Source organism: Arachis ipaensis, chromosome B7 (assembly GCF_059453495.1).
Source record: "Arachis ipaensis isolate K30076 ecotype BB chromosome B7, ASM5945349v1, whole genome shotgun sequence".
In the NCBI taxonomy this organism is placed as follows: Eukaryota; Viridiplantae; Streptophyta; class Magnoliopsida; order Fabales; family Fabaceae; genus Arachis; species Arachis ipaensis.
Window position 1 is genome coordinate 11,896,466 of NC_142442.1, and position 15,803 is coordinate 11,912,268.

At 31.4% G+C, this 15,803-nt stretch overlaps 1 protein-coding gene across 3 annotated transcripts; it reads right to left on the minus strand.

The window, feature by feature from the left end:
- Positions 1 to 3,874: 3,874 nt before the first annotated feature.
- LOC107609426 (UDP-glycosyltransferase 76B1) lies at positions 3,875 to 15,589 on the minus strand. 3 transcript variants are annotated; one of them, XM_016311408.3, is made up of 2 exons: positions 15,042 to 15,589; positions 3,875 to 4,972 (listed from the first exon to the last, which is right to left on the minus strand). In XM_016311408.3, the coding sequence occupies exons 1-2, from the start codon at positions 15,517 to 15,519 to the stop codon at positions 4,050 to 4,052; spliced, it is 1,401 nt and encodes a 466-aa protein (XP_016166894.1). In that variant the 5' UTR covers positions 15,520 to 15,589; the 3' UTR covers positions 3,875 to 4,049. The 3 variants fall into 3 exon arrangements, with proteins under 3 accessions (XP_016166894.1, XP_088349491.1, XP_016166891.1); XM_088493365.1 differs by lacking the exon at positions 15,042 to 15,589 and adding an exon at positions 11,148 to 11,977; XM_016311405.3 differs by lacking the exon at positions 15,042 to 15,589 and adding an exon at positions 7,413 to 11,140.
- Between the last annotated feature and the right edge of the window lie 214 nt (positions 15,590 to 15,803).

The following is a 15,803-nucleotide window of genomic DNA, read 5'->3' on the forward strand; positions in this document are numbered from 1 at the left end:
ATGATCTTTAGTACTTTCAGTTCTTAGAATTAGTTTCATTCTGTTATTTGTCTCATGTACCGCTCACTGAACTTGAATCTAAGAAGAAAAAGAAAAAGAAGTGATATATTGCATGAGAAATTGAGTTTAACTTTTAGAATAGTCTCATTTATTCAAATGTGGTGGTATTTTCTATGACTCTGAATGCATGATATGAACAGTGCATATTTAAATTTGAATCGAAGAATGTTGATGTACAAGGAACAAGAATTTAGAGAATTATTATGACTTCTCTGAAATAAACAAAAGTTTAATCCTTGAAGCAAAAGAAACAGCATTGAAAAAAAAAGAAGAGATATAAAAGCAAGGTCCAAGGCTCTGAGCATCAATGACTAGGGAGGTCAGACATGATTAAAAGCTCAAAGAGTTGTTTTCCTAGTTACATGCTTGTGGTGTTCTTGTGTCAAGTAATCCTTGAGACAAAATATTTAGAGTCGAGATCAATTGCAATTAGTAGAGTATGCCAAAGGCTTTGAGCACCACTGTCTGGGAGTAACTGAAAGAAAAATCAGAACTTAAAGAGAGTTCCCCAGTTAAGTGCTTGTGGTGTTTCTGTGTCAAGTGAAGCTTGAGACAAAACATTTAAAGTCACGGCTAGGCTCAAGGTGCAAAGCACCAAAGAAAAGAAAAATTGTTGTATTCAAGGGTTAAATTGAGTTACAAAAGATCAGAGAATTCATAATATTATTCGGATTCTAATTCCAAATGACACTGACATCCTTTTTTATTCAAAGGAGAGTGAGATACCAAAAATATTCAAGATTGCAGTTATAAACCCCACTATAAAAAGAGACATGAGTTTAATCGAACTCTTATTCTCATGCAAATTCACATCCTAAGGTAATATTAGTTTGGTTGCTTGAGGACAAGCAACAATTCAAGTTTAGTGTTATGATGCGTGAGCATCTTCTCTATCTTTTCCTACTGAATTTGCATTGAATTTGTTGAGTTTAATCAAGAATTAATTATCTTTTATCCACTATGGATGTTACTTTGAGTCATGTACAATTCTGTTTATTTTAGGTAGCATTTGGCTGGATTTGATGGAGTTTCCGCAGAAAAAGAGAAGAAGGCAAATGATGCTGTCAACCCTGACCTCTCTGCACTCAAACCTGAATAACTCGAGCTACAGAGGTCCAATGAACGTGATTCTAGTGGCGTTGGAAAGCTAACTTTCAGAGCTTTTCAACGATATATAATAGTTCATACTTCTTCTCCAACCACGCAGCCCATCACCAAGTTAGGCGTGGATCCTGCGAAGCAAGTAGTCCCCACCCATCAATTGAAGACGTGTTGATTGCTATAATTAATTCTGATTTAAACTTTAATTTTTATTTTTAAAAATAGGAAAAGATATTATTTAGTTTTAAAAATTATAATTTAAATTAATTAGGATTAGATATAAAAGGGAATTCCAACAGCGTGATTCCAACACAACATTATTCCCATTTACAATTTATAATCCTTATTCTCACTATGAACCATGAGCAACTAAACCTCCACTGTTAAGGTTAGGAGCTCTGTCTATTGTATGGATTGATTTTATTGTTTTTCTATTTTAATTCATGTTTTTATTTACATTTAAGAATTATTTTTGTTCTTTATTTTATGAATTTGGGTGGAACGGAAGTATGACCCTCTTTCTAATTGAGTTCATGTATAACTTGGAAAAGCCCTTTACTTGAACAACAGTTTGAAAACAATTTCTCCTAAATTCTAATTATTTGGATTTAACGGGATACGTGACATATAATCCTCTTATCTTTGGGTAATTAGGATTTTTGTGGCATACAAACTGGAATTTGATCATGCAGCTTCTAATTGGAATTAACTGACCAAGGAATTGGCAGTTGATGAAAATAAGAGGAGACTAGAAAGGTCTAAGGAATTAGGGTCTAGTCACATATAGTTTGCCATAAATTAAATTCTACATGATTAAAATAGTTAGTAAGAAAAGTTAATCCGGAAGAATAGATAACTCTAAAACCTTAATTGCCTTCTCCATATTTTATTCCCAACTTATTTACTTTACTATTTTAATTTCTGTATGATTGTTTAATGCTCTTTGAATATTCAAACACTCTTTTCTATTTGTCTAACTAAGCCAATCAATCAATCATTGTTGCTTAGTCCTTCAATTCTCGTGGTATCGACCCTCACTCACCTGAGGTATTACTTGGTATGATCCAATGCACTTGCTAATTAATTTGTGGGTTATAAATTACCGCACCAATCTTGCACCTCAATTTCCTCAATGATACAGGATTTAGTTAAAGTACAAGCCTTGTGCACCACAAACAGCTCCATAAAATTCTCTCTCGTCCCAATTATGGCCATGTCCAAAGCATCATTGTCAGTTTTAAGCATTTTCAACCCATCCACTATACCTTCCATAAGAGAATTATACCACATTGCAACTATGTCTTGCTTTATGTAACCCTGGTTAGTTACTATATCAATAGCCTCAATCAAACTCCTCCACTTATCTTCATCGCAATAGTCAACAATAGTAGTCTTTCCACCCACATAATGCAAGGGTTCTCCATCAAACTCAAATTTCTCACTGTAGTATATTTTCAAACTAAAATGACTCATTATAAAAATTAACCTGTAACATGTACCAAAATACAGCAACAACAGACATCAACAAAAATTGAAAACAAAATCAACAATAAACCACATACACAAATAAAGTCCATTTCACACAATATTAGGGCAAGAAAGAAAAAAAACATGCATCTACTACAGAGTTTGGGAACCCTAGAAAATAACGAGACACTAACAAGACACCAACACACATCAAAGGAACACAGACACAGAATAAAAACTTCAACACCATGTCCGGTGGACGAAGCAAGTGATAAAGAGTACTAAGGTTCCAATGTAGCTATTGTTGACCTCGTTTCCACCTCAACCTCACAATCTCGACCAAAAAGCGGCATACTTTTTCTATGTTTTTTTATTGATTTTTGATGAATGATCGTTAGGGCTTGATGTCGTATGAGAGGAGGAAGAAAAAGTGTTTCATATTTGAAGTGTTGGTAATTTAGTGTGTGTATCATAGGCTTAACTATCAAATAACAAGATATTCTACATCATCACCTCCATTAAGTGTAACTGAGAAATTTGACGGTGGGATCAGATTGGTTCCCTTTTAAACATTTTGGGATAAAATTAGGACAATTTAAACGTTAGGAACCAAAATAAGATTCACCCTAAATGTTGGGAGACAAAAATAGTACTTTACCCTAATTTATATTAGCCATGGATAATTTAGTTTATTTGGAATTTATTTCATTATTTGTGAAATTAATTTTTTGTTATCAGATTTTTTTTTATATTTTTTATATTTTACAAATCACGTTTACGTTCTTTCTTACGATTCAACGACTTATGATTTTATACTAGCTTTCCAAATCGAGGTAAAAACTATAAGTTTACTACCTTGCTATTAGCTTATGAGCATATTTTAATACATGAGGATTAACAATTTTTTTAAAAGATTTAAAATTTAAATTTACCGTTAAATAAATCCGCCGGTAACTATTAATTTAATTATTAATTAATAATATATTACCACCGAATTTACCAGGAAAAACTTCGACAGTAAAAATTACCAATGAAAATTTTTCGACGATAATTAGTGGCAGACAAAAAAATTCGCTGCTAAACATATTACCGACGGATTTTTTTGGTAAATCTGCCAGTAAATTCGATGGCATTCAATATTTTTTTTGTAGTCGTTTTTGGTAGTTACCCAATATTAAAATACAAAAGTATACATTAAAATGAGTTAAACTATATATGTATTTATACATAAATATATTGTGCTTAATTTTAGTGTGTAAATAGCATTTTTGTTGTTTAAGAATAGATATAGCATTTAAAATACAATTAAAATCATAAAATGAACAACAATAATATACCTCCCAACGTTTGATGAATCGAATTGTCAATAAATCTAACAAGAGGATCACTAATGATCTTTTCTTAATGTTTCCTAACAGAACCTACCGTTTTGGTTCAAATGACAAAATGAAATTAACCAAAGCGTCCAAGTAAGTATACGAAGAACCACCATGATTCCAAGAAACTCTAGCCTTTTCCTTCAAATCCAAAACCCTCTCTCTAATCTGCGACCCTTCCTTATTATTCCCTTCAATCAAACCCCTAATCATCTTCACTACCTCCTCTCTCTTCACTTCTCCCTCAAACTGCACCCCAATCTTCCAAACACTACTCACATACCTTGCATTCACCTTCTGATCCGTAAAAAACGGCATGCAAATCATGGGAACACCTTCACAAATGCTCTCCAACGTTGAGTTCCAACCGCAATGTGTCCAAAACGCACCAACAGCCTTGTGAGCAAGAACTTCTTGTTGTGGTGCCCATTTCACAATGTACCCTCTTCCTTCAAGATTGTCAATGAATCCGGCTGGAAATGGCGGATCTAGACACTCTTTGCCATCGTCAATAACCATTCCCTTTCGGATCACCCATAGAAATGGGTGCATGCTGGAGGCTAATCCCCAAGCTATCTCCATGAATTTTGCGGCAGTTATCGCGGCGAGGCTGCCAAAACTCACGTAAATGACGGAATTTGGTTTGTGTCTATCTAGCCAGGAAATGCAGCTTTGGTCCTGAGTTAACAACGAGGACGAAGATGAGGACGAAGACGAGGACGAGGATGAATATTTGTGGAAAGGGCCTATTGGGAAAAATGGGATTTGAAATTCTTGGCGGAGATATGATAATGGTGATGATTCTAAGTCCTCGAAGGAGTTCCAAATCACTCCACAAGATGCTTTGGTACCTTCAACGAGGTTGGATAATTCTTTGTAGTATTTTTCAGGTTCTTTGGTGTCGATCAATGGCAAATCTTTTACTTTCAGTGGTGGAATCTCTGTCACTGTTTCTTCCAATTGAGAATCTAGTAAATTTATCAAAATTTAAGACAGAATGGTCAAATCATGTTAAAAGAAACAATTAATAATAAAAGGTTGTAACTAATTAGTTGTATTTGACTATTTGTAGATGAGAAAAGTAAATAAATGAAATAAAATAGGAGAACATAATATCAATAATAATGTTTTCGAAATAAATTAATAAATCAGCAATTAATAAAAAAATATATGTTAAAATATAAAGTAATAATATATATTAAAAATAAATTAAATAATAAATATATTTATGCATAAATATATAATAATTAATTTTATGTATATATAGTATTTTTGACATAATATTTGTTAATATTTGATTATCCAAAATTGTTCCATATCAATTTTAATTGAACTGGTGGATCGATTTTAATTGAATTAATAAAGCAGTTTAATTTGAATTAAAGTGAGTAATATTAATTATATGATTAATAAATTTATTATTTTTAGTCAATATTTTATTAATATTCTAAATATTAAGTATTAACTTTCAAATGCTCTAAAATATTAACTAATATTAATAAAAATTATTTAGTCCTAATATTTTTTTAAAAAAATGCTAAGTCCAACATAAACAGACTCAACCGAATTTCGATTAGTTCGATATATTTTTCACTCGGTGGAATTAACACAACCCATTTACACATGTCTGGCATGTCATGCTATTATGACAAAGTGTGACGTATAGAACGGTCCATCCTGCTGCTAAATTAATTCCAAATTTATTTATTTTAGCACTTAAGTTGATTCAGACGCTAATTATTGGTCTCAAAGGAATCAACAGAACAAGCAAAACTTTTCAATCACAAGTTCACAACTACCCTAATAATTGCATCGTGCCATTATGGAAGCGGTCCACAACTTCACGTGGTTCAATTCATAAGTTCTAGGAGTTACCAGGAAAAATGTTAGAGTGAAAATGTTAATAGTTTTGTTCATGTGTTTTAAAAATATTTGTAAATATGTACAAATACAAAAAAAAAAAATTATGCATTTAATATTTTTTTCCAACGATACTCACACTACTTGTTCATAAAACTTAAATATATAGAAAAAATTAATAGGTCATCACAAGTTTAATATTATTTTATTTCTATGATAATAATAAAGTTAAAATTGAAAAACATATTTTAACGCTAAAATAATATGGAGAAATACTATGTTAGTCAAAATAATTATTTTCGAAAGTTAAGCCGATTCGAAACGTTGATAAAGTTCGAAATGGAAGCAGAGACCAAAAGAGATACACGTGCGCAAGCATTAAGTGAAAATTGTTTGGCACAGATTCGATGAAAATGATAAATCGAGCAGTTACTCAAATGAAGAATCAAGCAATTACTCGAATGAAGATCAAATGCCTTCTTTGAGTTAAGGATTTATTAGTAACGCTCTTGGGTAAAAGAGCGGGAACGGTTACCCAAAATTTCGCACACAAGGGGCATCGTTTCATTAACGATCAGTTATGAAAATGGGTTATAAATATTAGAAAGTATTAAAAAATCGTAGTTGGAACTTTTCTTCAGAAATACACTCAAGCACATTCATATTCCAGCGAATTCTTGAGTCTACATTCGAGTTTGATTTCTGTAGGTTCCTTTCAAGTCTTTATGTTTTCAATTTACAATTTCTCAGCAAACTTTACTTTTCTTGTTGAATTTATTACCTTTCAATGTTTAATTTTTTTGCTCAATTTATGTTCCAGTATCTTTAATTTTCATGTCAAAAGTCCTTTGATTCAATCAAAGACATTTTTATCGCTTTATTTAAATTCATTGCAAACCTCTTTTATTTTCGATTTCGGCCAGTTTATCTTTTGAAAATCTTATTTTACACCTTTTGAACCTTTTATTTTTCTAAATGCTCGTCTAATTCGAGAACCTTTGATGCACTTATAGAAAAACTGGTACTTACAAAAGAGGAATATGTTTCACTTCTAGACCATTAGAATCGAACCACCATCGATTTGCTAAAAATCGACAAAACAACTACATACCTAACAAATATTATGATTTTGGACTAATATTTAATCAGTAATAATTTATATCCATATTTATAAAAATTTACACATATAAAATATATTATATTTATATTTATTAAAATTTATACACATAAATTAGCATAGTTTACACACATAAATCAGTAAAATTTATTTATTGAAGACAATTTAATATGTATGTTAGTTAAATACCGATTAAAATTACTAAAAACTATTAGTTCTCAAGGTTGTGTGATGGAGAATATATATTTTAGTGCATATAAAGATCCAAAGTAATAAGATTTAGATTCAAATCTCATTATCTTCATGCTTAAAAAAGAAAAAATCACAACCCCCTAAGCTATATTCATAAAATAAATTTGTTTAAAAATATAATATGATAAACTTATATATGTCTATTATTGAATAATAATAATAAGTGGTAAAAAACGTACCTTGTGCGGGGATGTAGCCCCTCTCTATTAGAAGTGGAAATAAGACAAAAGGAAGAAATGAAGATGCTCCACTAGTTCTCAAGGCAATCCTTGGAAGCTCAAAAGTGTTGGAAACAGCTTGAGTGAAATAAAATAGACCATCTGAGATCAAGCATGCAACATGCTCCTCATTATCTCTTGCATCGGATATTACCTTAGCCAACATGTCCCTCAAAGGTGTGACACACCTGATGTTGAGAAGAATAATAAGGTGCAAGAGATTCAAAGAAGAGGAATCATCACTTTGGGTAGTGATTCCATCTTGGATTGGGCAGAAGGTGAAGTGAGGGTAGTTGAGGGGGTTTGGAGAGTTGAAGGTTGTGTGGATAATGGTTATGGGGAAACCCTTTGAATAGAGAATGTTTGCAAGATGAAGCATAGGGTTTATGTGGCCTTGGAAGGGCAAAGGGAGAAGCACCAATCTCACACCCTTCCTTTGCTTCTCCATTCTCATCACTCAACTCTTCTTCGATCACTACTTTTCAGTTTTCAGTTTTCACTACCGTTCGGTTTTTAAAATTGAGTTGGGGTTTTGTCGAAGTACCCTGAAAAAGTAGGTCACATGCCTCGAGGGTGCAGTACTTCCACGTGAGTAGAATCATAAACTATGGTGTTTGTCTGAAAAGTGGAGTAGTCCTCTTTTGACTGGGAGGGAATTCTAGAATAAGAGAATGGTGATCAACATCGATTCTATCCTTTTTTTTTTTGGTGTCACGTGTTTTACAATCACTAATTTATTATTTATTTTCACTAAAGTTCAGACAGATGGTAAAATCAAAAGTTTGAAAAATCGGCGTTAGACCGTTGAACCGGCCAACAATCAGTCAGTCGAACTGAATTGTGAACGGCCAGGTTTTTGGGTTTTTTCAGAAACAGCGCCGTTTTTATTCTGAAAACCTAACCATTACCTAACCCTTTACTCCACAGTCCACAAACGCGCAGCTCCCATTCCTAGCACTCCCTCGAGCTTCTCCAGTTCTCCTTCCTCTCATCGTCATCGAAACCACCGACTTAACTTCCGTCCAACCACCGCTGTTGTCGCAATTTTGAGCTCGAAGTCACTGGCGTAACTTCCGTCCAGCCACCGCTGTTGGAGCTTCGAAAATCGAAACCACCATCGCGCAGCCACTTCCTGCCAGCGCCAGCTCTGTTCCACCGCGTCAGCCACTACCTTGCCAGCTATTGTCCTCGCCAGCTCTGCTCTGTTCGAAAGCAAGTGTGGATCTTGGTAGATGCCACATGTAGTGAAGTGGCTAGGAATACTCTCGACAACTCACAAATGATAGAAATCTCCTGTCATCGAACAACTATAGAAATTACGGAGCACTCCTGCTTTGGAGCAGATGCTACCCAAGCGTGAAGTAAAACAACCTAGGAAAGCTTCCTAAGTGGAAAAAAGAAGTAAAGAAAGAGATGTTGACGTCTAGGCTCCTTTCGATGATGATGTTAATGTCCTTGAGCAAGCGTTTGGTTGATGTCTCAATGAGACATGGACATGGTGACACGTCTGCTGTTTGGTTTGGTGAGACACAGATTTTCGAAGGACACGGATGGACATAGAGACACCAAATTTGTGTATCTCTAATTTGGTGAGACACAACTTGTGGGACACTAATTTTTTACTCTTTTACCCTTATTCAATTTTTAAATTTCTAAAATGTGTCCTCCTATCTCCGTGAACCTTTCTTTTTCCTCTTCCTCTTTCAGATTTTACAACCACCTCTTTCTTTCTCATTGGTGACAATCCTCCTCCTTCTGCCTTCTTCAACCATCACCAATGGAAACTCAACTGTCGTCTCTTTCTCTCTCTTTGACGTTGCCGTCTGATTTACCATTCGCCGCCGCATTACTCTGCCAATTTATGGACGCGCATTCCTCTCCGTTCTGCCTTATTGTCGCTGTCGAGGCTGCCTCACCGCACTCCCCTTCCAAATTCGTCCTATCTCTCCTCCACACTTTCCATATCCAAATTTCACCTTTCAGATATGCTCTGTTTCTCTCTCTTTCTCTCGATTTGTCTCTTCTGGTAAATTCTGGACTTTGGTTTTCAGTTTTTTTTTTCAAAAAAAAAAATTATATATTTAATATTTGAATGATAATTTAAGATGATATCGAAAGGAATCAAAAATACTAAAAGAAATAAAAATTCAATGGTGATGACATGCAATGTTTGGGGTAATGGGTGTGCAGTGGTGGTAGAACTTGTGGTTGAATGAAGGATAATTTAATTTTTTTAAATATTTGTATATTTTATTTATTATTTTTGCCAAACACAATACATAGACACATATATTTTATGTTTATGTCTCATTCTATATGTCAACCAAATCGAGTACGAGTGAAGATGGATGATGATATCTGCAAAAAATTTTGTTATTTAAGTTAACAAAAATTTTAGACAAATTTTAGTAGATTAGAACCGAAAAATAACTAAGTTTGAGAAATACTTATATAAAGATTATCTTTCTGTAACTTATCCACTTATAATGATAATTAATTACTTTCCTTTTGTTAGGAAGGTGGTTGTAATCATTATTGGTAAAGAAGAATTGTAAGAATGAGTTGAAATTCATCTTATTTTTAACAAGTGGGATTGAGTTTATTCTGTTGACTAGTCTCTATAAGATCAAACGTGCTATGTGATGTAGACTTGAACTCTTATTCTGTGGTAGTGGATTTGGGCCTTAGTTATTAAGGTTTGGCTCTAATAATAGACCAAAGTATAAACAAGTAGAATGTAAAATACAAATTTTATTATCCATAAATAATAACAGAACAAATTCATATAAAATAAAAACAAATTCATATAAAATAAAATAAAGTGTAACGAAATTAGATAATACAAAAATTCACTCATAACCACCTCATTATCATCCCTAACACAATGGGAAAGATGACAAATGATGTTATTATAAATTCCTTCAGACGATAATTATATTTTATCTTTAAACGTTTTTATTAAGTAAGAAATATTGCACTCTTTGTTAATTAGATTTTAATTCTTTATCTATTATATTTTGTATCAATAATTTGGATTTAAAATTTATAATTTAAATTTTAAACTAATTCAAAATGCACTTCCCTTCTTATTTTCTCCTGAATTATCATTCGCCAATAATTTTTGGTCATAAAGGAATAAACAGAGCAGAGCAGGACAAAACTTTTCAATCACAAGTTCACAAGTCACAACTACCCTAATTGCATCGTGCCATTATGGAAGCGGTCCACAACTTCACGTGGTTCAATTCACAAGATCTAGGCCTTACCAGGAAAGTTAGAGTGAAAATCTTGCTGATATGTATTTTAAAAATATTTGTAAATATATATAAAAGTAAAAGATTTATAAAATTTCAATTTTTATGAATTTGTATTAAGTCTTTACAAGGGGTCTTTACAGTACTTGTTCGTGAAACTTAAATATAAAAACAATGACAAAAATTTATAGGTCATCTCAAGTTTCTAAGATAATAAAGTTAAAATTGAAAAACACATTTGAAGTCTAAAAGTTTGTTGGAAACTCAGGTACAATGAAATTGATAGTTGGGAGCCGTAGATGATTTGACTGATTTGACTAAATTTTCATTTAACGGCTCTCAACTATCAACTTCATGTGAAGTCGACTGTACCTGAGTTTTTACATCTCTAAATTAATAAGATTTAGATTCAAAATAGTAATAATTAAATGGTAAAACGTACCTTGTATAGGGATGTAGCCTCTCTCTATTAGAAGTGGAAATAACAGAAAAGGAACAAAAGAAGATATTCCACTGGTTCTTAACACAATCCTTGGAAGCTCAAAAGTGTTGGAAACAGCTTGAGTGAAATAAAAAAGAGCATCTGAGATCAAGCATGCAACAATCTCCTTATTATCTCTTGCATCTGATATTACCTTAGCCAACATGTCCCTAAATGGTGTGACACACCTAATGTTGAGTAGAATAATAAGATGCAAGAGATCCAAAGAGGAGGAATCAGTGATGCCATCTTGGATTGGGCAGAAGGTGAAGTGAGGGTAGTTGAGGGGGTTTGGAGGGTTGAAAGTTGTGTGGATAATGGTTATGGAGAAACCCTTTGAATAGAGAATGTTTGCAAGCTGAAGCATAGGGTTTATGTGGCCTTGAAAGGGCAAAGGGAGAAGCACCAATCTCACACCCTTCCTTTGCTTCTCCATTCTCATCGCTCAACTCTTCTTCGATCTCTACTTTTGTTTTTAATGGATCGGTGTTTTGTTTATTACTTTATTATATATTATAGTGTTGTGTACCTCCACGTGAGAAAAGTCGTAAACTATGTTGTTTGTGAAATATGGAGTTGTCCTCTCTTGACTGGGAAATTTAGAGAGATTCCATCATTTTTTTTTTGTGTCACATGTTTTACAATCATTAATTTAACTTTTGTTTCCATGATTAATTTTCTTAACATTATTTGGTAAATCTCTAATATCTAAGTGTTCTTTAAAATTCAGTCTTTAATCTGTTTTTATTATTATTTAATTAATATAAATATTCATTTTTATGTATTAAATATTTAAAAAATTAAAAAAATTTATTTTTTTTTAAAGCGAAATAAAAGATCATATTTAAAGAATATCTAAAGAATATCTAATTGCACTGAACCTTTAAAAAAATTGGAATTCAAGTTAGCACATCCTCATGAAAGACTAACACATATAATGCCTTATGACTTATCAACATAAAACACATGAATCTTCAAGTTATATTTTCTAATGATAATATGATATATACATGCATTATAATTAAATAACGTAAAAAGTTTTTTAAAAAATAAATTAAGAAAAGTCATATTAACATTGTTAGAATATCAATTAATTTTTGTTAAAATTATTTAACATATCTAAATATTTATTATAAGATATTACGTTTTTATTATTTCAATTCTCTTAGCACCTATAAAGTATAAATACTCTTTTATATTCTATCATTCTACACAATGCAACTTGAATAGATACAATTTTTTTTTCTATTATTTTCTTACTTTTCTAACAATCATGATAACCATTTTGATAATATTCAAGTGCTAATAAAATTTGTTGGTCTTTATATTTGTGAGAGATATAATTATTTATGTTATTTTTTTTTATTCACTTAAATTTAAAAAAAATAGTTTTATGATAATATTGTTATATTTATTAATTCAACCAATTGTAATAGGGAAGAACACAAAAAAATGTGCATCATCTTTGTCTAGGGGTATACGCGGATCGGAGCGGATCGGATCGGATATGGCCAAAAAATCGATCAAATTCGCATAATTTTCATCGAATCGGATCAGATATGATATCCGCGTTTTTTAGTGTCAGATCCGATCCGCAAATGTGTGGATCGCATCGGATATCGGATATCGGATATATCCACATAATTGAACCTTCTCTTTTTAATCATATTTTTATGTAAAAAATTCAATAAAAATATTTCTTTCACAGTTTTAAACTTATTTATTCTTAAAATATTTTTAATCAAACTTTTTTTAAATAACAAAAATAAAATAATACAATATATGAATAATAATTACTAACTAAAACATACAAACAAATAAATATAATACCAAACATATATATATTTATTTATTTTTAATTATTATTGTGCGAATTTACGGATCCACAGATTAGATATGCAGATGTAGAGTAGATATCCGCGATCCGATCCGTAAAGAGTGCAGATCTATCCGATCCGATCAATATGCAGATCGGATCGTATCCGCAATTTTCATATCGAAAACGGATATTTATCGCGAAACTGCAGATACTGATCCATGAACACCCTATCTTTGCCTTTGTATGATGATGAGCAGCATCAAAATAAAAGGATTGGCCCTAATAATTAAAAGGAAATTACGCGTGGTCCAACTATTCATCAAAGCACGCAGTAGTTTCTCGAATTGAATTTTAATAATATACAATTTACTTTTCAATAAAACGACCTGACGAGACTCTTTGTCGCCATTTTCTAGAGAGGCAAGAACAGTAGTATTTTGAAATTTCAATCTTTGTCCTCTGTTATACATTGTAGTTCATTCAAATTTTAATGCTTAAATTTGTTGATTAATCAACGAAGTTCCGCCTCCACCCCATTATAAATAACAACGTGTCTATTTTCATCTATTTATTTATTAAATAATAATAATAAATATAAAATTAATAAAAATAGCAAGTATTTTACATTCTAACAAAGAATTTTTGAGTTTAAGTTCTAAAAATAAGCAAAAAATAATAATTTTATGAATATTATATATTAAAAAAGTATATCAAACTAATTTATTTTTAAACACCTTTTTATTAAATAAAAAATATTATATTCTTTGTTGAAACGTATCTTAATTTTTTATTTGATATATTTTATATCAATAATTTATATTAAAAAATATAACATACTAATTAAATTAATCTCTTTTTATAAGATTACTAAAAATAGAAGTGTAAATTCTGCTAATTTATTTATTACCTCTAATAACAGATTATTATACAAAGATAACTACGTTTAAGGATGGTAAAACGAGAGGTGAACCCGTCGGGCCGACATGCTAAATTCGCTAAAAAAAGCGGCTTGGGCTAAGATTTGGAGTCAACCTAATTTAAAAAATCCGCCAAACCTGCACCGCCAAATTGGCGGGTTTTGGCGGGGAGGGATGGGCCGATCCGACGGGCCGAAGATTTTTATTTTTTATTTTTTTATTAAATAAAAGAGTGATTAGTATTATAAAATTAATAATTATAGAATTTCAAACATTTTTTTTGTTTTTGTTTTTGTTCTTCTCTTAGTTATTAACTTTATTTATTTTATTTTATAATTTTGTATATTTGTTTAAATTATGTGATTTATTTTTTAAAATAAATATAGTTCTATTGACAAATATTATTTTGAACAATTTTATTGAAGTTAAAAATTAAAAAAAAAGATAATAAAAAAATTATATTATAATTTGACTAATTTTTATTTGTATTTAATTTTTTAATTATTATTTTTTAGTTAATTTTAATAAATTTTATTGTTCAAAAAAAAAAGTCAAACGAACTAGCTCATCGACCTGCCAATCTGCCATAAAACGAAGCGGACTAACATTTTAAACCCATCTTAATTGATGGGGTAGGACAATTCGCCCCATTTATGAGGTGGACCTAAACGGAACAGGACGAGTTGGGGCGGGCCGGCCCACTTTGCCACCCCTTACTACTCTTGTTAATTTTTTAAAAGTGCATTGACATTTACCATACCACGCCCTTTCAAATTTTTATTACAAGCTAGGATTAGTTTAGTGAGTTTTAGGATTCAAATAAATCATCGTCATGTAACCCTCCAAAGTAATAAAAACTCGTATATATTTATCTTGTAAAATTAATAGTTAAAAACAGGTAAATAATTTAATATATTTAATTAAATTATTATTTAATAATTTTTAATTATTAACTTTAACTGCATGTAAATTTAAACTCCAAAAAAAAAATATTCTTCACATATCCCCGTAAGTATTTTATATATAAATCTGTTTAAATGTATAACATGATAAACTTATATATGCCTATTGAAGAATAAAAATAAGAAAAGAAGAAGAATAATTGGTGGTAAAAGGTACCTTGTAGGGGTATGTAGCCTCTCTCTATTAGAAGTGGAAATAACAGAAAAGGAACAAAGGAAGATATTCCACTGGTTCTTAACACAATCCTTGGAAGCTCTAATGTGTTGGAAACAGCTTGAGTGAAATAAAATAGAGCATCTGAGATCAAGCATGCAACAGGCTCCTTATTATCTCTTGCATCTGATATTACCTTAGCCAACATGTCCCTAAAAGGTGTGACACACCTAATGTTGAGAAGAATAACAAGGTGCAAGAGATCCAAAGAAGAGGAATCAGTGATGCCATCTTGGATTGAGAAGAAGGTGAAGTGAGGGTAGTTGAGAGGGTTTGGGGAGTTGAAGGTTGTGTGGATAATGGTTATGGAGAAACCCTTTGAATAGAGAATGTTTGCAAGCTGAAGCATAGGGTTTATGTGGCCTTGAAGGGGCAAAGGGAGAAGCACTAACCTCACACCCTTCTTTTGCTTATTCTCCATGCTTTCACCTTTTCTTCACTCTTTGAGTGCCTTAACTTGTCCTCCATCTTTATTGCATTAATTGACTCTTTTGTCGGTTCAGGGATAAGAATGGACGTAGTGCATTTTGATATTAGTTTATATAAGTTTTTTTTTTTATATTATATAATTAATCATACATAAATATTTAATGATTATTTATATTAAAATTTGTTAATAATTTTAATATTCTGTTTTATATTTTTTTAGTAATTATTATTATTATTATAATAATATAATTCTTTTTATATTTTATTAGTTAATTC

Coding starts and splice junctions, on each gene's coding strand:
- LOC107609426 (XM_016311405.3), bottom strand. CDS start 7,905: ATGAGAATGGAGAAGCAAAGGAAGGGTGTGAGATTGGTGCTTCTCCCT. Junction 4,973..7,412: donor GGGCTACATCCCCGCACAAG/GTACGTTTTTTA, acceptor TAAATTTACTAG/ATTCTCAATTGGAAGAAACA.